Source organism: Embiotoca jacksoni, unplaced genomic scaffold (genome assembly GCF_022577435.1).
Source record: "Embiotoca jacksoni isolate LCO1_2020_lvr unplaced genomic scaffold, fEmbJac1.0.p SCAF_24, whole genome shotgun sequence".
Taxonomy (NCBI): Eukaryota; Metazoa; Chordata; class Actinopteri; family Embiotocidae; genus Embiotoca; species Embiotoca jacksoni.
In genome coordinates, this window is record NW_027185375.1 from 350,758 (window position 1) to 372,524 (window position 21,767).

Genomic DNA, 21,767 nt, shown 5'->3' on the forward strand with positions numbered 1-21,767 from the left:
CTGAACACTTTGTACTTCTGGGCGCTCCAGGTAGGTTGCAGTTCTGGAATATGACAGCACTAGAGGATAACGTGTCTCATACACATTGCAGAAAAGTCTCTGTAAGAGTTATCTTTTAACATTAGTAGTTATAAATATTCAGTGTGACGGTGACGTGCATGTACATTGTGCCTTTAATCTTCTAAACTCATCGCCCCGGCTACTGGCTAGTCGGGATATATTCCATCTGGAAGATCAATCAGTGTTCATGCATAGTATCATTACAATAATGAAGTCACTCCAAAGATCTGAGTGTATCTTCGAAAGACACATCTAGATGTTTTCCTTGGTGTAAACAGAGTTGTTGCCAGACTGCGGCGCAGTCCAGTGACGCCATCTTTAACGAGCTGATCTCCTTCGTACAACAACAACAACATCCCCTGGTGACGCATCTGATCAACGTCCAGGAGATAACGGCAAGCGCTCTGGCCGAGGCGCTGCAGCTGCAGCTGGAGGAGGAGATCGCCGAGCTGAGGAGAAGGGACGCTCGACTGGAGCAGCTTTCCCACACAAATGACGACATTCATTTCATTCGGGTACCAGCCATGTTTTAGAGCGGTTTACAGCAACCGCTGTGTTTCTTCAGTGTTTCCATAATTGATCATTTTTTTGTTATGTCAATTCCACCTGACTGAAATGATCAGGGTTTTAAACGCAAAGCACTCATCATCTGTAACTGTAGAAGCGTAAATAGATACAGATACCGGCCAAACGGGACATCCGCTGACTAGACCTCGATTGATTTTTACTTTAACCAACCAGACATTTACCCGATGATCTGTCACGCGTTGAACCAAAAAGGATCCAGGATCTCTGCCACAGGAAGACATGTAAAACTCTCTGTTTACATATGGTTCTTATACTGTGCTCGCTATTAATGCTGTAAAGCTCAGTAATAGAATTCAGATCATTTTTTGTGGGTTCGTCACTACTAAATTGTTTGGGAGAAATGACTAAATAAATGCATGCTCAGAGTTTACAGCTTCTGATTTTCATTTGTCTTTTCACAGAAAATCTATAGACATAATCTGACTGTCCATGTATTATTTGACTATCAAATTTGATATTATAAAGCATCTTTTGTAGTTTAATGTGGTCACCTATGTGACAGTGTAAGGAGATAGTTGCCATGTCTGAGTTAATACATTCACATTAAAGAATGCTGTGTTGAGGGCACTTGGCGAAGAACAGTCTTTTTCTCAGGAGACTCACCGTCTCTCACTCGACTCATTTGCCAGTTGACACTTCTGTAAATGAATGCTGTCGCACACAATAGCAAATAAATCCTCCTCTCTGCAATTATCCTGCGATTAATCCCCACTTTCATGAAGGGAATAACATTGAATTTTTTTTTATTGAAACAGTTTTAGGGAATCGATTGAACCGTATTGTTTTGAAAGCTGCTGAAATGTATTGTGGTATACTGAGCGAGTCTTGGCCCTCTGCAGCTCTACCCTCACTGATATAAATAGGACAAACGTCTGTCAGTATAACTGATCTTATGTATGCTGCTGGATCTGGAGGCAAGCTTCCAAAAGTCGGATCTAAAGTCTGACGGAAGGTTTAAGAGCGTATGTTTTACATTTGGCCCACATTTGTTCCCGCTTTAAGTCCTTTTCCTATTTTATTCATGTTCACAAATTTGCCAGAAAGTCTGTTGCTAATGTTTACAGTTTGGAAGCACCACTTCACTGACAATAAAGGGGACTCGCACACCAAGTAGGCCGTTCCTATATTCTTCTATTGCTCTTATAAACAACTCGTATATGAGTTAGTGCTTACGTGCAAGGACACACTTTCAGTCCCAACACAAAACAGCCAGGTGCACTTTGGAAAACTGAAGGTAAACACAGTCAGCTGTAATACAAACACTTTAACAGCAGTGACATAAAGATATCTGCGTCATAGAGGAGTTGGTTGGCTCCTCCCTGTTGAGCACAACCCTCCTGGCAGCTGCGGCTTGCAGGGTCAGACCACTAGAAAAATACTCCGCAAATGGCTGGATATTTCTGCGGATGTTTGGTTTGATCTTCGGCACAAGAGGACGACGATGGCCGACGTTTACCAGTACCCGGTTTTCTTTGAGTGTCACGGCCTTCGCAGAGAGCAGAGGAGGAGAATTGAAAACTATTTCCGTATTCGACGCAGATCTGGCGGAGGAGACAGCGGACCACTGACCAGAGTCAATAATAATAATAATATCTACAGCATTGCCTTTAGATATGAACAAGGTAGGTCAACAAAAGATACCATCTGAATGATCAGCTCGGGTTGTAGATTATTGTATAACGTGGACTGCCTCGGGTAAGAAGTACTGTCACCGAAGTGTAAACTGTATCGGCCATTATATTTATTTAAATTATAATCTGTTAAAAGACGGACTATAAAAAATAAAAACTGTAACTGTAACTGTCGAAGTAAAACAAATATCATATTTTGACGGTCCAAGAATGCTTCGATTGGGAATTGATCCGAAACGGGAAATTTCTCTGGAAAGTGAAACTTAACTCGCACAGCCAGATGCGGGTTTTTTTTTTTTTTTTTTTTTCCCCATGTCAATATATTAAAGAAACATGCTGCCCACTTCACAAATATGAAAATAATAAGACGAATATTGGAGGGCTACTAAAAAAAAAAAAAAAGCTCAGTAAAATTGAGGTCTTAATTTTAATTCCCCATCTGATTTTAATGTTTACGAGAGGAAGTAAAATCAGCTGTAGTCCATAAACCAGTCATGAGTTATGTAGGAACTGGACTCACTGAGAGATAAAGAAAGAGCAGTTGAAATTCTGGGCTTTTCAATTTCCATTTTGTAGCCTCAAATCACAACACAAGTCATCTCAAGGATACCTAAAATAGCAAAATCCTCTCAAAATAACCTGACAACGTTATCAAGAGGAAACTAACAATTCAACAATTCCCCACAATAGAAGGACAAACTCCCAAACAGGAAGAAACATCAAATAGTGGTAAAACGGTAATTATAACAGGAAGAAAAACTCCCAACAGTGGGAAGTAAAAACTCTCTTTTAGCAGATAGAAACATCTGACAGTGGGATGGAAACTCCTTTTTAAAAGAAAGAAACTTCCGACAGCTGGACCAAACAACTGTCTTTCAACCCAGTGACAGAACCAGCTTGTAAACACAACTCAGAAACATGCAGCTCCAGGACCAGGGATACCGACAACTATAAAAAAAAAAGAAAAAAAAGAAGAAGAAGCACAAAACTAGGGGGGGAAAGGGGACTGCAATAGAGAGACAAGAAAGAATAAATACTGGGAAGGGAAGGAATAAAGACAATGAGATGTACGGGTGGCATATAAATGCACAGAGAGTAAAAGAGAGAGGAGAAGAGCTCAGTGCATCATGGGAGGATCGCTCCTAAACCAACATAACTAATGTACGGCTCAAGGTCACCTTTCAGATTGTCCTCAGGAAGAGGAGAATGAGATGAGAAGGAAGGATGTGTGTAGGTCACAGGGCTCCTGTAAAACTCGAATGTGCTCTGTTTCAGATCAGCAGGCGGTGCTTCAGCGATCAGAGCACGTCGTGGAGCTTGCGAACGGTCGTGTGGCGTTCACCGTCCGAAGCAGCTTGGATCCTCACGTCACCACCCCCGCAGCTCCAGCAGAGGTCTGCACGACATCTCGTCAAACGTTTTGTTTTGTGGTCACAAAAATGCAACTGAACAACCTCCACATGTGCATTGCAGAAATCAATGGCATCAAACTTTCTGCAGTTAAATTCAGAGAAATCAGAAATGATGGTCACAGGTTCAGACTCATCCCAAAATGACATTTCCTCCCATATCTGCTAACATAACATCCTCCTGCAGGAACATCTTTGACAGCGATCTCAACTTCGACCGGCATGTCAACTCTGTTGTCCAGTCGTGTCTTTTTCAACTCAGGAAACCCCACCCCCTTCCCCGTCTCATCCCGTTTAGATTACTGCAACGCGCCAACAAAACACCAACAAACTTCAACTCATTCAAAATGCCGCAGCCAGACTCCAACAGGAGGAAGCACATTACACCTGTTTTAGAATAGATTTTAAAATTATAATGATCACTCATAAGGTTTTCTTTGAGGTCACTCTTGAAAACAAACTATTTTAGACTTGCCTTTTGTTGACTGCATTTTTATCGACTTGTATTGTATCATTATATTTAATTAACTGTTGCATGTTGTGTGTTAAATATACGCAAAGCACTTTGTGATGCTGTGTGTAGCATCAGAAAAGGATGTGAGCGTGTACGATCATATCCGTATGCGCTTTCTTGTAACCAGAGCCAAACTATTTGTGTGTTTCTTGGTGCCATTTGAACTTTAAATTTGATGGTTAAACTGTAAAAGATTCTGCCTCCAATATATACTTTTTATAAAGTGTTCTATAACCACGTTTTGGTCGACTTACAGATTTCTGAACTTTTGTCACTTTCAAAAAAATGTCTCCAATATTGGTGTCGGCCCCAAAAATAACGGATTAACAGTAACAGATTCATTTTGGGGAGAAAAACAGAGACCAGTAAACTTATCATTGCGATGTCTCTTTTCAACACAGAGCCCACAGCCCGCTCCTGCTTTAACTCCTCAGCCCAGTGTCGAAGAGTTGAACTCCCACGAATCGCTCCAGTCCTGCAGCTCTCCTCAGACAGACGCAGACGAGGTGGAAGTGTACGGCGAGGCCACGATGGAGGAGAGCTCACGTTCAGCATCCTCGAGCCTGAGCGAAGGGAACGTAGCGGTTGCAACTTACAGCCTCGTAGACGGGCTCCGGGTGCTGGTGTGTCAGGGTGACATCACCAAACAGGTAGCGGACGCCCTGGTGAACGCTGCCAACGAGGACTTGGACCACTGTGGCGGTGTCGCCGCTGCGCTGAGCAAAGCCGGCGGTCCTGACGTGCAGGAGGAGAGCAACGCCGTAGTAAAGTATTTGGGGAAAATTCCCACGGGCGACGTGATCATAACCACAGGGGGCGACTTAAACTGCAAGAAACTGCTGCATGCCGTTGGGCCGGTAGGCGGACAAGTAGGTGGCAGAGAGAGGGAGTTAGTGGCAAAAACCGTCCAATCCTCTCTGAACTTAGCAGAAATCATGCAGTTCAAGTCCATAGCGATTCCTTGTATCAGCTCAGGCCTGTTTGGTGTTCCCGTCACCGTGTGCTCCGAGGCTATTGTAACCGCCGTGAAGACGTTTGGTAGTCAGGGAGGGCGAAGTCTGAGCGAGATCATCCTGATTGATAACAGAGCAGAGGTGGTGAGGGCCATGCAGCAAGCATGTGACAGGCTTCTCCAGGGGATGACGACCAGAAACAACCTGCCAAGTGATGCGAACTCCTGGATGGGCGCCGCTGAAGAAGACACGGCGAGAGGAGCCAGCGCCAGAGCTCCTGGAGCTCCTGGAGGCGGCGTCCGCGTAGAGATCGTTCAGGGAACCATCGAAACCCAGCAGGTGGGAAACTTCGCGTATCAAACCTGCTCAGGCGAGAAAGCTTAAAAGGAGTGTAAACACTCAACTAATATTCATTCTCCCGCCCCTCTCGTAGGTCGATGTTGTTGTATCTCACATGTCTGGCGACAATCCTCTCTCTACCCGCGTTGGACACGCTTTGTACAAAGTGGCTGGATCTATGCTGAAGAAAAAGTTTAATCAGGAGGCCAGAGGCAACGTGATGCCTGGCGACGTGCTGCTGGTGGAGGACGTGCCCGGGCTTCTATCGAGCGCCGTGTTCTTTCTCTGTCTGGTTCCCTGGGACAACGACGAAAACGGATCTGCAGTCGAGGTGACACAGCAGAGGAGTGTTGTCATCGGTCTTTGACTCGAGAGCCATTTTCTTTAACATACAGTGTTTCCAATGTCTGGACTTAAAAAAATGTATCACGTTCTGACCTTTGACAGGTTCTCAGACTCGGCATCAACCAGATTCTGTCTTCCTGCGAGAGCCAAGGGTTTGGATGTGTCGCTCTTCCGGTACTCGGGGCCGGCATCGCCCTGCGTTTTCCTGCCGGTGTGGTACACAGAGTTTTACGGGAGCAAGTTCGTGAATTTGAGCGGAACCGGACCAGCGGCACACCGCTGTTGGTCCGCATTGTTGTCCACCCCAACGACGAAGAGTCTAGTGAGGTAACAGAAATACATTGTGACGTTAATACAATTAAATTGTTGATATTTGAAGTCCAAAATTAGAACCTCTTCTTTCCAACTGATGTGAATTTTTTTTAAACATCAATGTAGGCTTCAATGACCTGATTGCTCTTTAACTCTTTAACTAACTGACATAACTGACCTGAAATGTAAAATAATGTCTTATAAAAGCTCTTAACAGCTATAAAATAAAATCCGTAAGGCCATTTTAGTTCATATATTTAGACAAAACAAAATAATTACAATCTAAAATGTAATTCTGATTTGATTATTGTTAAAGTAATACGGTGGTATAATCAGAAAACAGGGTTTTTTTTCTGCATCAGATGACTATATATCAGAACAGTAAACCCTGAACTCATTTGTCTCTGCAGGCCTTCAGGTCTGTGGAGGAAGATTTTCAACAAGACCAAGACCAAGATCAAGATCAAGATCAAGGTGGGTGTCGATATTGCAGACAGTAAAAAAAACTCATTCAGTATGTGGCAGCCAGTGTTTTTTTTTTTTTTTTTTTTTTTTTTTTTTTTTTTTTTTTTTATGGGAACTAAACACAGACACAGATACAAGCAAAAATTCTGTGTTATTCAATGTATTCATTACTAATTTTGGCAAATTTCTGCCAATTTTACATGGAAAAAAACCCCAGATCAGATACACTGTCATCTAGCACCATAAAACATTGGTTGGTTTGTTGGATAAATAAGCTTTTGTTTTCAACCAAATTAGCAACTGACAAGTCTTTTTCTTTCAAGCATTTTTATCGCGCACGTGCTCTGGTTACTGTTAAACAATTAATAAAAAAACATTGAGTGAATTACTTTTAAAAAGAAAGCAAAAAAAAGCAAGAGACAAATGTACTCAACAGTCCATATTCTCTTCCAGTGTCAACCACAAAGAGGATCGTCCTGCTGGGAAAAACTGGATCTGGGAAAAGCAACCTGGCTAACACCTTATTTGGAGAGGAACTCTTCACCACAAATCATTCTCCCAACTCCGGAACGAGTAAATGCCAAGCAGAGACTAAAACCGTCAACAACAGAAGCCTCACCGTGATCGACACCCCGGGTTTCTTCGACGCAGGGAGGTGCGAGGTGGATTTAAAGCCGGAGATACTGAGCTGCATCACAGAGTGCGCTCCCGGGCCTCATGCGTTTCTCATCGTGCTCAAAGTGGAAAAATTCACAGAGCAGGAGGAGGCCGTCATCACTAAAATAAGTCAGTACTTCTCAGAGGATGCTCTGAAATACGCCGTGATTGTCTTCACTCACGGCAACCAGCTCCCCAAAGGGGTGAAGATCGAAGACTTCGTCGGTCAGAATAAAAACCTGAGTGATCTGGTGAGGAAGTGCGGCGGTCGGTGCCACGTCTTTGATAATAAATACTGGAACAACAACCAGCAGGATAACTACAGGAGCAACAAGTTCCAGCTGGAGCAGCTCCTTGACACAATCGACAAGATGGTGATGGAAAAAAACGGAGGCTACTACACCAATCAAATTCTGCAGGACGTGGAGAAAGAAATACAGCAACAAGAAGAGTGCATAAGGCAATCGTCGGTGAACTTGCCACCAAAAGAGATCAGAAAGGTGGCTAAAAGCCAAGTGTCTGATCGATTTCTGATCCAACTGGCGGGGACCGCAACAGGAGTTGTGTTGGGAGCTTTTTTCGGCATGGCGGCCATGGTTGGACTAGTTATCACAGCAGTGAGGAACGTGGAGTTTATGAAACTTTTAAAAAGCTTTCCAGCGGCAGCACCAACAGCAGCGGTGGGAGGAGAGATAGTGGCCGCAGGTATCGGGGTGGGGGGAGTGGCTCTAGCAACAGGTGGGGGAATAATAGGAGGTATGATCGGGCATGACAAGGCTCGGGGAGCAGAAACACCATTGGAGGCCGCAAAGATGACAGCTGAGGCTATCATGGATAAAGGAAAATCGATGTTTAAGGGTTTTAAGTGATATAATTGGTGTCAAACAATGAGAAAATGTAAAAAGGGATGTCAAGGCATGTACATTTTCTACTCCTTGTTTCATTGTTTTCTTTTGATGTTGTTATGCAATAGTTACTATTTACATATTTAGAGTCAGGTGTAGCCAACATTTACTCTCCTTTTAGCTCAGTTTTTGTCTCCACCAACTCCAGAAGGAAATATCTGCTCTTTATTATTATTCAATGTGTTCTCCGGCTAAACATTCATTTTGTCTGTGCCATTTTGGTGGTGGGTAGCTAATGTACAGCGCATTTTTTCGCTGAAGAAAGCCTCAAGTTGAGGATAAAAACGAGGTTCATCGGACAGAAAAACTAAAACGGTGAACTTAGAAAGACTCAGGTTCAATGCAGGGGAAGGTACACATGTTTAATCAATATATTTATAATTTAAAGAATGATTGCTATGGCTGTGACTGATGGGAAGAACCACAACATGCTCAAAATGAGATAAAACATGACTAAAACAGTGTCAAATTTCTGCACTACATATTTTTAAATTATGTAATAATCATAACAGTGTGCTTCTTTGATTTTGTCTACAATAAATGTGTATATACACTGATCTATTTGAACAATTAAAGCATTAATACAGGTTCTCGTTTTTCCATTTTCTTTTATTATGTCTAAATATTTCCAATTTACAAGGATTGTTCTTCTTCTAACACTGCACTTACAAGCTTTGATCAATAGGGGGCTCCCTAAAGCAAGAAAAGAGCTTTGGTTCAATCACCGAACGATATTCTGCCACCACCTGCACGAAGGAGGTACATCAAGAGCAGAAGTAATGCGAGCACACAGGAAATCTCAGATTGTCATTCGTCACTATGTTGATGAAAATATGACACCATTAAAGAATTTCCTGAGGGAATTATTTGCAGTTAAAAAAATAAATCCCTTCGTTTGTTTTAAAGGGAATATGGGATTGATAGTAATTTTCTCAGTTTTCATGTATTAGTGAGCTGACGCATACAGTTGCCTTTGTTGGGATTAAATAAACTGATAATGAATTGACAACAGAGGCAAGATGTTTATGTGGGTCATATAATCGTACTTTTAAAATCAAGAGGTCAGCAACAAACACTTTCATTTATGTTCAATATGAGCCTTGTTTTATTGCCTGAATTTAAGGGGACACTTTGAAAGATCCCTCCTGAGCAGCAGAGGTTATTATGCATCTGTTTATGAAGGCCAATCAGCACCAACCAAGACTGATGAACTGATCTGAAAAAAATGAGTGAACATTGAGACTGAATTTATCACTGCTCTGTCAGCTCTATTTAGCCCCGCCCCTTCTAGTCGACTCAGAGTGTCTCTCCATTCAGACAGATCGAATCTCAGGAGAGCTCCAGACCTGTCTCTTAAATGAACGGCCACCAAAATGGCTGAAAAGCATCAGAAAGAGGAGCAGCGCGGGGTTGAACTGGACAGCGAACAGTTCTGCTGCTCGGTGTGTCTGGACCTGCTCAAAGAGCCGGTCACCATCCAGTGTGGACACAGTTACTGCAGGGGCTGCATCGAGGGCTGCTGGGATGAAGAGGAAGAGAAGAAGGGGGAATGCAGCTGCCCTCAGTGCCGGGAGACTATCAGTCCACGGCCCGCTCTGAGGAGGAACAACATGCTGGCTGAGGTGAGGGAGGAAAGTTCCTACCTGCTCCTATAGATACATTTTTACATGAAGGCTAGGCCCTGATTTTTTTCCTTAAAATGTATAAATACCTAACCACTGTATTAGTCAATTTTCCTGTCCTCTACACATTCGCATCTGAATGTTGATATTTACTATTGAATAAGTAATGAAGACGGTTCTGGTGTTATTCAATTTAAATATCTTTTGATCACGTGACGGTATGTGCTCTCTTGAAGAGATCGAAATAACTTTAAAGTGTGAATATTTTATTTGAAATTGTGTTATGTTTCATTTTACACCATGAGCTGACCTCACTGTCTTCCTTTACGCCCCCCCCCCCCCCCCCCCCCCCCACACACACACACACCCCTCCGCTCCGGTAGGTCGTGGAGAAGCTGAAGAGCACAAGCACCCAGCAGGCTTCTCCCTCTGCTGCTCCGGTTTGTGCCGACCCGGCAGACGTCGCCTGCGATTTCTGCCTCGGGACCGGACGGCGCAAAGCCACGGTGTCCTGCCTGACCTGCTTGGCATCCTACTGTCCCACTCACCTCCGGTCTCACCACAGCGCTCCGGTGTTGGAGACGCACCAGCTGGTCTCGGCTACGATCCCGCTGCAGGAAAAGATGTGCACCAAGCACAACAAGCTGAAGGAGCTCTACTGCCGCAAAGACGAGCAGCTTGTTTGCTCTGCGTGCACACTGGACGAGCACAGCCGCCACAAATATGTTTCTGTTTCAGAGCTGAAGAAGGAGATAAAAGTAAGTCTGTGGCCATAAAATGTACTCATTAACAAACAAGCCTTTGGGTGAAGTTTGTCCTGTTGTAAAAAACGTGTCGTATTATTTATCTTTCGTCAGCATTAACGCCTCGTTTCACGGGATCTAATCGTGCTTTCTTCCAGAGGAAAATGGTTTCGAGCCAAAAGAAAATCCAGGTGGAAGTCGAGCAGAGAGAGAAAGAGCTGAAGGAGCTGAGCCAAGCTGAGGAAAAACTCAAGGTGTGGAAAAATGAGATGAAGCGGTGACTCGGTTCCTTTGACAGGAGCTCAGTTAAATATCACTGAGGATATTCTGAACAGATGTTTATCACTGGTGTGTTTTTAAAACCCAAAACGGTTGGTATCATAAGCCAATGAACAGGCAGAACCTGTTTCGCGCCTGGTGTACTCCAGATTTCCCACCCTGCTCAAATTAAAAACAACTTTTCTTCCACAGTTGAGGGCACTAGAAATAAGTTATGAACACCACACTAATATACTGTTGTTGTTGTTTTTTTACCTTTTTTAAGTCGCTGGCAAACTTGTTGCTTATTTACACATTCAGCAGCAGCGACACAATTTACTTTCTGATCCTATTCCTCTGCTATTTCTGATGAATATTTGTTCTTTTTTGCTGCGTTTTCTTTGTCTCTACTAACTCCTGTTGGAAACATGTGGCTCTTGAGCAGCTAAATACTCCTCAGGTAGTCGCTCACTGTGTCCGTCAGCTATTTGAGTTTTTTTCCCCCTCCAACCAGGATGGTGGCACTCTGAGAGCAAAAAGTAGTGAAGCAAAACAAAACGGGAGCTGCAACTTGATATCGAGTCAAGAAGCTGCACATTCTGTAGTTTCGTGACTATGAGCGACTCCTTTCACATTGTCTTTTGATACATTGTTAGTTTATACATATTGATAGTAGCTTAAGTCAATTTTATATTAAAATAAATTGCTTAACAAGTTCCTTTTTAAGTAAGGAAAAAAGGCAGGGTACTCGACTGTAAGGTCTAAATTTATGATGGAGAAACAGTGTGGATTCATTCAAACCCATTTCTGTAAACGTCAGCAAACGCGTCACAACTCGTGAACTCTTCTGGTGTACACAGCGAACACGACCCCATTTGAATGCCGCAATCATGGCCCTCGGGAGGTCAAAGGTCAGAACCAGCTTCTAAACACCATAGCGAGGTCCGATCGTGTTGTTTGACCTAAAGGACACCCTCATAATGAGAAAGGTCTGACCTTTTGCCGACAGAGCTGCGCTCAGACGTCGCTGGCGGACTGTGACCGGATCTTCGCCGACCTCATCTCCTCCGTGCAGAAAAGGTGCGGCGAGGTGAGGCAGCTGATCGCGGCCCAGGAGCGAACTGCCGTCGCTCAGGCGGAGGAGCTGCAGCTGCAGCTGCTGGAAGGGATCGCCACGCTGAGGAGGAGAGGAGACAAACTGGAAGAGCTGTCTCGTTCCGACGACCACGTCTATCTGATGCAGGTACCAGACATTGTTCAGACGGGTCTTTTAACTTTTTTCAAGATGTTTTGTGGGTTTTTCTATTTTTGACATGATGCAGCGTGAATAAATAAAAAGGTGCAATACAGTCAAAATACTCCCAGGCCTCAATTGCGGAGGATCATCTGCAGTTCAAAAAGGACATTGCATTGTTTTACGGTCAAAGTTTTTGGATGTTCAACCTCAAGTAAACCAGGTGTGAAATAAACCGGAGCTCGGAAAACTTAAAGAAGCGGCGAATTCTCTAAAACGGGTGCACAGATGTCACTTTTCTTAGTTTTTTCTAAAACTGAATTTGTCTAACTTACTAACTTGTTTCTCCTCAGGTTTTCCAGGCTCTCTCCACTTCCTGTGATTCTCCGAAGTTCCCACCGGGTGCTGGTCCTCAACGGTCCTTCAGAGACGTGACCGACCGTGTGTCCGAGCTGAGACAGAAACTGGAGATGGTGCTGAAAGAAGCGTGGCCCAGGATCCCAGCCACAGGTGACGGGGGGGGAATATAAAACATCTGACTCCTGTAATGGCTTTATCATGTCCAGTGGTGTTTAAAAAAAAACGTTTCTCTTTCACAGTGTCTTACGTCGCCTTCTCGCTACCACCGATCCCCAAAACCAGAGAGCAGTTTTTGCAGTGTATGAAACTCTGTTAAACTCCTTCGCCTTTCATGCAGTAATCACGTTTAGGAGTGGATTTATTGTTGATGCTCACTTTGTCTTCCGGGCAGACTGCCGTCCTCTCACGCTGGACGTCACCTCCAACTACCCGTATCTCCGTCTGCTGGGCAACCACCGCAGGATGAGGCCCTCTCCCAGCCCGTATTCGGCTCATCCAGACAGGTTTCAGACGTTTCCGCAGGTGCTGTGCCGCGAGGGTCTGTCGGAGCGATGTTACTGGGAGCTGGAGTGGCACGCTCGGACGCTCTCCGCAGCAGTGGCCTACAAAGACACCAGCCGAACATCGGACGAGTCGCAGTTCGGAAGAAATGACAAGTCCTGGAGTTTAGAGTGCATGGCGACCGGTTACTTGTTCCGTCACAACGATTTAGAAACGGCCGTGTCGGGCTCTTGTTGCAACAAGATTGGAGTGTTCCTGGACTACAAAGCAGGCACTCTGTGTTTTTACCATGTCGCCGATCCAATGGTTCTAATCTACAAAGTCCAGACCACGTTCACCCAGCCGCTGCATCCCGGGCTCGGGCTGAACTACGAATGGTACGATGTTGGAGTGTTTGCACAGCTGGTCAAGTTATGGAATTAAAAAGATTAAAACTTTTCACACTAATACAAAACGTAATCAGACAGTTTAGAAGTCCTCAAAAACTGAAAAAGGATAAACAAATTCTTTCATAACTCTTTTTGAGGCTTCGTAACAGGCTGACATACTGGACATTAGAAAACTGGAATCAGTCTGTTTTTTGCAGCTCCGTCCTTGAGCTAAATGAATTACAGGAAATCCAGGAAATTCCATACTAATAATTTTACTTTTTCTTTTTTTTTCTTTTCTTTGTTTTTCATAGCCGTCGATTATGATTCACAGAGTTTTCATCGCTGGCAAGAGCAACTTGCAAGTTATTGCATGTGCTAAATCTTTGTAATGGCTTTGTTTTGTATGTGGAAATTCTACCTGGAAAATCGGCTTCAATCAAGAATGCAAAGATTTGCATAATTAGTTTTTTTTTGTTTTTTTTTTCTGTGTAGACAAAGACTGAAGGGGCTTTGTGGGTTCGCGTGTTTTATGATTTCATTGGGAACTGAACGCTTGGTTGACAAAATGTTTGCACTGTAAATGTCTTTAAAATCTTGAATATGGGTTGCACTTTAAAACAAATAAATAAATGCATAGTTTACAATAGAATATCCTTTCTGCTTTATTTTCCTGCGGTAGTGGACACCGCCATCGAGTGAGAGGATCTGCTTTTCAGATCTGGTGTGACCCTGTATGCGGGTTTTCCGGGTGCTCCGAACATACAGATTTGTTAAACTGCAGCTGCCAAACATGAACTGTTAGCCATTTAAAACACCGCCATCCTGCTCAGTTTGTGTCTTGATTCTCATCAAGTAATAAACGAGTTGGTTTTCATGCAGTTTCAGAAAAATGGCACGAAAACGGGTCAACAAACGATGTGAAAACGCATTGAAGAAAGTTGATTTTGAATCTGTCAGCACATGTAAAACACGTGTTTTAACGTTAAATGTTTAAAGAGCTCATCTAAAGCACCAGACAGATCTTTATAAGTTATGTTTTCTAACAGTACATTATACAGAGCTATAAAGATAAACTATGTAACTGCTGTGCTTTGTTTGGCTGAGAGCATTTAGCTCTGTGATTCATATATCTTTCATTTAAAAATGCAAATATTATTTAATTTTTTTGCACACTGTATGTGCATAGGAAATTTAAAGTCCTTTATCGGACAAAGAAATGCTTAAATATAAAAAATTAGAACAGAATAAAATGAAATAAGCCAAAAACTGTTTGAGTGAAAGGAAAATGTGGTGCTACAGTTTACACTGATATTTCAGACGAGAGTGTGCTTCCAACTTTGAGAGAAGAGTTTTGATTCGGCCTAAACAAAGGGGTTTCTCAGCTCGACTGGCCATCAGAGAGCTTCAACCTCATCTCACACCTTTGGGATGAACTCAAACTCAGACTCAGTGGCCGACTCATACATGCTTAATTGGGAACAAATCCCTTCAGCCGGAGTCTTACAGATATTGAAAATGGATAGACTGAAACCACGAGAGCGGAGGAGGTTATAGCAGCAGGTTCTCGCCCGTGGTGTCGGAATAAAATGTTCGGCTATCGTGTCTCGCATGTGACGTAATGTTTGGGTGTCCATGTACTTTTTTTTTTCCATGTAATAAAGCTGGAATTTATGCTGCGGTTTATGAATCTGGACAATAATCTGCAACTTTGACAGCAGGGGTGAAGCAAAAAAAAAAAAATCTGTTTGTTGGTGCACAAAGCAGTAATCTGATTGGCTAAATACCAATAAGGGATGTTCTTTTCTTTTTCTGGTGCTTCGGGCAAACTCACCTCCAAAGATGGAATTCTTTGCTTGACGTGTGAGGATGTTGATGAACTGCCAGGGCAGAGGGCGGCCAGGTAATGGGGACACGCCTTCCCCTTTCTCTACGTTACATGTTACAGCAAGCATGACAAATCAATGGAAAGAAAGGCAGAGAGGGAGAAAGAGCGATCGAGAGATAGTGAGAGAGAAAGTGGGTGGAGGGAAAACGTGGGCAGAAGAAATGGTAAAAAGAACAGGAAGAAAATAGAACATCTACATCAGATTCAGGCTTCTTTTCCAGCTCCCGGTGTACTCTTTCCTGTGTTGTGATTTATGGTCGGCGACGCGGTAAGTCTCTCTTTGTTTTCCTATCACGAGTGTGTGTGTTGGTTTCTGTCAGTCACAACACTGCCATCACAACAGCCAAGAAATCACCGCGATTCATGCCGCTGGAGCCGAAACTACCAACTTTCATTTTTCTTTTTGGGTTGGATTTTCTTCAATACGTTGCATATTTTTTTTCAGAAGATTTACTCTGTGTTTTCATGGGTGTTGTGGCATTATTTCTAGGGGTTTGATTTCTGTGATTTATTCTGATACGAACATGTCAGGTGCAACTAAATCTGTGTCGTTCTGCTCTTGTTGTACGTGTTGTATAGTTTCTGCATGTATGGTTTTTCTCTGTAGGCGTAGCAGGTGTGATTTTTGCAGGAATGTGTGTCAGTCACAGAGCACACAAACACACCTTTAGAGTATGACGGGTTTTACAGTCTTTAGGTTTTACGGGGAGCTTTCTTTGTGCAAATATTAGTAAAACGCACACAAAAAAAGAGAGCACACTATGTTGCAAGATAATAACAGAAAAACAACAACACTCACAAGAACAAATTGAACAGGAACAGAAAAAAACTTAGTGTGACAATAACATATGTAGTAATAGTTGCCATGGCGTCTATTTGTTGGTCCATTACACAATATAACACAGTGTCACCTCAGCTCTGATGTCACCGTCAATGTAGTTGGACCAGCCTTCTGTAAACACATGCCATGTGGTCACACTTCTTTTATTTTTCTTCGAACCTGGAAAGCTGCAAAAAAAGAAAAAAAAGACTCTGAAAACAGTTTTGTGTGTCGGCAGTAAAACAACTCTAAGAAATCGTTTCTTGAATCAGTAACATCCATTTTAAAATGTCTTTTCAAACAAAATCTAAATGTTTACTTTGTATTTGGTGTCAATTTTGTCTTTTCTTATAAAATATTAAAAGCACAAACAGTTTTTTGTTTTTCCAGTTATGGCAATAATCTCGGATTTCTGTTGCCCTTTTTCTTCGTGTATCTTTATAACTACTCTTAATTTTCCTTATAGTTATCATCATAAATGTGCGTTATAAATAAGCTAATGATGCCCGATTTGATACAAATCTGTTATTCGGGGTAAAGATCGTCTCAAAACTGAACTGTACAGTGGGGAAAAAAAACAAAACATAAAAGTAAACAACAAATCTGTTAAAACAGCAGAATATATCCTAATAAATACCTAAAATGACTGAATAATCAATTTAAATTAATAGTTTCTTTTAAATCTCACCACTTTCTAAAGCCAGGAGAGAAACTGTCTCCAAAGCTCCGCCCACTCATGAATTACAAATTTCCTGCTTTCTCTTTAGTGTACAACAGCACGTACTTTACTATATACAAATAGCAGCATCACTAAAAGTAAATATCCTCAAAAAGCAACAAATGGAGGAATACGATCATTCTGTTTGTGCCATGTTTGCGCCTGTAGTATCACCTGGCGTATACTCGTATACCACTACAACCAATTACACACTGATTTACCCTGTAATACTTCATAATTACAGCACGGGTCGCTAAAGAAATGTCAAATGGGTTTGTTTGGCAGATGTGGGTGTAGATATTTGATTATATGCACAAAGATTATCCTAAAACCGCTTAGCTGGTGCGGTAGCAGTCTAAAGGGCGTGCGTTCATATCAATAATCCAGATATGTAGAACAAGTAATGACAAGTCTTTTTTTTTTTTTTTTAAATAAATTTTTCCAGTGACATGAAATAGCTATGATACTATATGTCGGGCTGCCAGGAGCCGGTAGGTTCAATACAGGAGCTTTATCTGTTGTATGAACTGTATGATGTCACTTCATGACTGCAAATTGCTGAGCCGACTCGTCTTCTTTAAATATGTAAATTGGGCTCTAGTTAGTTTTCATGTACATTTAAGGTGCCTCTGCTGATTAGTAAACGTCTTAAAGGATAAGGCTGGTGAAATCTTATATATTATGGCCTATAACATATATACATATATTTTCATTATTTGTATTATTATTAGTTCATCTCTTCCTACTTTTGTGACTTCCCAACTTGTCTGTATAGCACTCAGTTGTGGGTACTTGAGGCTATTAAAAAGATAAATCTTTACAAATGAGTGCCAAGTCCAATCTGCTATATTAATGTCCTCTTAACACAAAAGTGAAGATGGCCACTATAGTTTTTAGCAAATATTACTCCGAAAGTAGCAAATTGTGCCTTTTTTGGGGGGGAACTATTTTTTAGTCATGGATGGTTTTTGGTGTTGTATTAAGTATACTGTGAATAATATGAGGCTCACTGATGTACTTTAAAAACTGGGTGGTTTGCTGAATAATAAGTGACATATAAAATATGACCAAATTATCCTGTAAAGATTTATAGTGGCTCGTGGATACCTATAATTCCATGTCGTAAAGTTACTATGCTGCACATACTGTATATGGAACCAACTTCCTGATGCAGAAATCAGGATCTTATTTTTTTCATTTACATGTTTTTATAGTCATTATTGTGCACCACATGGCCAGATGTGTGTTGACACCAACACCAACTTCTGACTGTTGATTACTTCCTTCCAAAAACATGAACATAAATCAGCTAAAGGCCTTTTTTCCTTTTTCTTTTTTTTTTGCTCTTCTGCTCCTGTGGTTCCATTTTCCACAAGATTTTGGACTTTTCATAGTCATGAAAGAGGCATTTAAATGTTGCTGTTGTTGGTCAAGAGGGAGATTTATGAATTCTAAATCATAACCTAAATCGTTGCTGAAAAATATGACATCAACTCCGTGAGTGTTGCTCTCTACTCATGTCTGGTCTCGTCGTTCAGGAATTAAGAATCCTCGTTAAAACCTGTTACACTTGCGCCACACTCCTACGCTTTCCTGCATGAAATTCATACTTGACAAGACCGATGCCTGTGCCAGAAAAAACTTGGAGTTAAAGCCCTTTTATTAGTCAGATCATTTCTTGAAGTCACTTTGTAATCTAGTAGGTTTCAAGAAAAAAAAGATTTTCTTTGATACTTGTTGGGAAACGGAAAAAACACTCATTCTTCAATCGAAACCAGTCATGTGCTTACTAATACTGTAATATTTTCTGCTTGACACGTCCATAAGAAGGGATAAATAAGTGTACTAAGTAAAAACTGTTAACAAAAATAATCCGCTCTCTTCGGCAGATAATAACAATGGCTCAGAGTAACTGTATGGCTTCAAACAGCACGTCCACCAACAATGCAAACATCGTGGGGAATCAAAGTGCCACCACTATGGGCGCCCTCATCCTCAGCCTCGTCTTCCTCCTGGGCTTCCCTGGAAACCTCTTCATCATCTGGAGCGTCCTGGCACGAGCCCGAAGATACTCCGTCACCACCCTCCTCATCCTCAACCTCGCCATCGCCGACGGCTCCCTGATGGCTCTCACGCCATTTTTCATCGTCTACCTGGTGTTGAAAGAGTGGACGATCGGGAACGTGATGTGCAAGATCCTCTTCTACTTGTGTCTGGCCAACATGTACGCCTCCATCCAGCTCATCATGCTGATGAGCATCTACCGGCTGTTGGCGGTGCTGTGGCCGCAGCGCATCAGCGTGATCACGGGCCGGAGGACGGTGCTGCGCCTGCTGGCGGTGGTGTGGCTGCTGGTGATGGCCGCCTCGGTTCCGGCGCTCATCTTCAGAGAAGTGAGGTGTAAAGGGGCGACCGCGGTGTGCGACTCGTTCCACGACAAAAACAGCCACGTGAGTTAAGAAGGAGATACTGAACATAAAGTCCAGAGAGCGTTCACCACCGAGGCTGCAACAAGCCTCGAAATTTGTCGAGTAAAAGAAAAGTGTACAGAAGTTTGTTGTTAGACGAAGGGCGATGAAAACGCTCCGAGACGCTTCCTGTTGCTGCACAATGACGTGCGCGGAGCAGGGGGAACAATTTCAAGTTACATTGGTTGAGCAAAACCACAACCGTGCGAGTTACGCATTTTGGTGACGACAATTTCAATATGGAAGAGGGCTCAAGTGTGTTGCATCACACTTGAGAAACCGCCAACACGGACCCTTCAGAGGGAAACGTTCGCTGCAAACCGTCGGTTGTTTCTCGCTCACAAAAAACACGGTCACGGCTCTCCACCACCGCCACTGAATTCTTTCAGTTTCCCAAAATTTTGACCCAAAATTTGACGTGCGCTCTCTGTTCAAGTTTAAGGTCCGTGTTAAAAATAAAAAATGCGCACGTACCGTTTGTCAAAAAAATCGTGCAACTCAGGTGGTGATGTTGATCGAGCGACATGAATTAGAAGACTTGCAAAAGCTATTTTTCCTAAAGGGACGGTCTCTGAACTTTTTGATCTTGCCTCGTCCAGTATTATCCGGATCTGAGATGAGATTGAGCCTGTTGAATCTGAATGAATGTTGCACCACTGGGAAATTGTATGAAATGAGCACAACCGTCCCCTCGTCTATTCTCATCTCATCTCCCCTCCACAGGTGGTCCTGCAGTACATGCTGGAGCTCGCGTTGGGCTTTTTAATTCCCTACGGAGTCATTGTGGTCAGCTACATCTGCATCTTGCGGCGGCTCCGACAGACCAAGTTTCGCCGTCGCATTCGTAGCGAGAAGCTCATCCTGGCCATCGTTTTGACCTTCTGCCTCTTCTGGCTTCCCTACCACGTCATCAACATGGTGCAAGTACGTCGCACCTCCTAATTCTACACATGAAATGATCAGAATAAATGACCATTTCTACTGTTACTAACAAAGCTATTTTGTTTTGTCCTCAGGTTACATGGGCCTTGCATCCAGAAGGTGCAGTTAAAATAATGTAAGTGATGACACAACAGTTTGCATGCATATCATCGTCATGGTGTGCAGTTTGGACAAACAAACTGTTGTTCACTTAAACATAGTTACAGCATCCAACAATGTGTAAACTGCTCTTTAAAAAGGTCCTAGTAGGTGTGTTTTTAGATAAAGTGGCTTTAAATAGATCCAGGTTAGCGGTTTCCTTTCAAAATGAAAGTGAAAATCTGTTTTACAAAAATATTGACCAATTAAACTCCTCTATAAAGTTTACAAATTCTGTTTCTGACGACAGTGATGATTTGCAGGTTATGGCAATTAAACATTTTGTCCGTCTCTGACTTGTTTCATGCACATTCTGATCAAAATCAAACAAGTCAACATATTTTTGGGGTTATTTGTCTTTTGATTAAATTCTCGGCGTACCTCTCCATCCATTAGGTTGGAAAAAATATGGCACAGGGGTCGCGCCGTCACCTCCTCCATAGCCTTCATCAGCAGCTGCGCCAACCCGGTGCTCTACTTCTTCGCCGGAAAGTCGTACATCCGCCGAGAAGGCCTGGCGTTCATGGCTCGCTTGTTCGAGGGCACGGGCTTGGACTCGGCCACCAGGAAGAGCCGACAGAACAGCCAGAACAGCCGCGACAAAGACAAAGATGCCGACGCCGTCATGCTGAAAGACAAAGACCCAGACTCAGTCACTAACTCCAGCTCTAATGTCAAACCAGTGAAGAACGGTAACTAGAGGAGGAGTGAGGAAACAGGTTTGACGGTGGTGTCGTACATCTGATCAACTCTTTGAAAATTTTCAAGAAGATAGCTGGTTCCTGACAAAAAAAAAAAAGAAACAACAAAAAACAGCTGCACGAGCATTTCTTCAAAATGAGACTGTGGAAACCTTTAAAAGGGACGTAACTTGACAGACTGTTGCTGGAACAGCTTCCAGCCAGATTAATCCTAAAGTGACAGTTTGAGATGATGCTTAAAAACAGCTTCATCCATATATATATATATATATATATATATATATATATATGTATATATATATATATATATTTGCAGATTTGCAGATATGAGCGTTTCTCTGCTCCGAACAATGTCATAAAGAAGAACTGTGGAGTATTACCCAAGATGCTCCTCACCACTCGAAAAAAAAAAAAGGTAGTGCCCTGTTGTACATGTTTACTGACACTTCTTTTTTTTTTTGTCATTTTGTTTATGTTATGTTTTGTTTGTAAAAATGCCAAATGAATGTTCATAAAGATCACTGATTTCTTATTACTGTTGCAGAGATGAGATGAGTGAGGTTGACGTACGATTACTAAAACTAGTCGCTATTAAAATACACACCGATGTGTTTCAGGATTCTGTCTTTCCTACTCTTGTTGTTGTTGGACGTATTTCTTGGCCACTTAAGGGTCAGTGAAACAATCTGTAAACACAGAATCAGCCAACTGAGCGGATTTGGGTATCTGATTATGATGCCTCATGGGTGCCTCCCATTGGAGGTTTTCCGGGCAGGTCCGACTGTGGAACCACAACCTGCTGGCGGGAAAGTTAAAAATGACAGAATA

The 21,767-nt window shown here is 42.6% G+C and overlaps 3 protein-coding genes across 3 annotated transcripts; all 3 read left to right on the forward strand.

Moving 5' to 3' along the window:
• Window positions 1-1,978: 1,978 nt before the first annotated feature.
• On the forward strand, window positions 1,979-8,767 carry LOC138203868 (uncharacterized). The gene is made up of 7 exons (XM_069158870.1): window positions 1,979-2,270; window positions 3,555-3,673; window positions 4,604-5,494; window positions 5,589-5,825; window positions 5,942-6,166; window positions 6,562-6,625; window positions 7,070-8,767. Exons 1-7 carry the CDS (start codon window positions 2,090-2,092, stop codon window positions 8,140-8,142), a joined length of 2,790 nt encoding a protein of 929 aa, XP_069014971.1. The 5' UTR covers window positions 1,979-2,089; the 3' UTR covers window positions 8,143-8,767.
• A 744-nt stretch (window positions 8,768-9,511) lies between these two features.
• On the forward strand, window positions 9,512-14,216 carry LOC138203875 (E3 ubiquitin-protein ligase TRIM47-like). Its single transcript, XM_069158879.1, has 7 exons — window positions 9,512-9,800; window positions 10,184-10,558; window positions 10,702-10,797; window positions 11,811-12,044; window positions 12,389-12,545; window positions 12,635-12,694; window positions 12,787-14,216. Exons 1-7 carry the CDS (start codon window positions 9,552-9,554, stop codon window positions 13,317-13,319), a joined length of 1,704 nt encoding a protein of 567 aa, XP_069014980.1. The 5' UTR covers window positions 9,512-9,551; the 3' UTR covers window positions 13,320-14,216.
• Window positions 14,217-15,242: 1,026 nt separating this feature from the next.
• On the forward strand, window positions 15,243-20,957 carry LOC138203884 (leukotriene B4 receptor 1-like). The gene is made up of 5 exons (XM_069158892.1): window positions 15,243-15,420; window positions 18,580-19,140; window positions 19,882-20,082; window positions 20,175-20,215; window positions 20,635-20,957. Exons 1-5 carry the CDS (start codon window positions 15,406-15,408, stop codon window positions 20,936-20,938), a joined length of 1,122 nt encoding a protein of 373 aa, XP_069014993.1. The 5' UTR covers window positions 15,243-15,405; the 3' UTR covers window positions 20,939-20,957.
• Window positions 20,958-21,767: the final 810 nt, after the last annotated feature.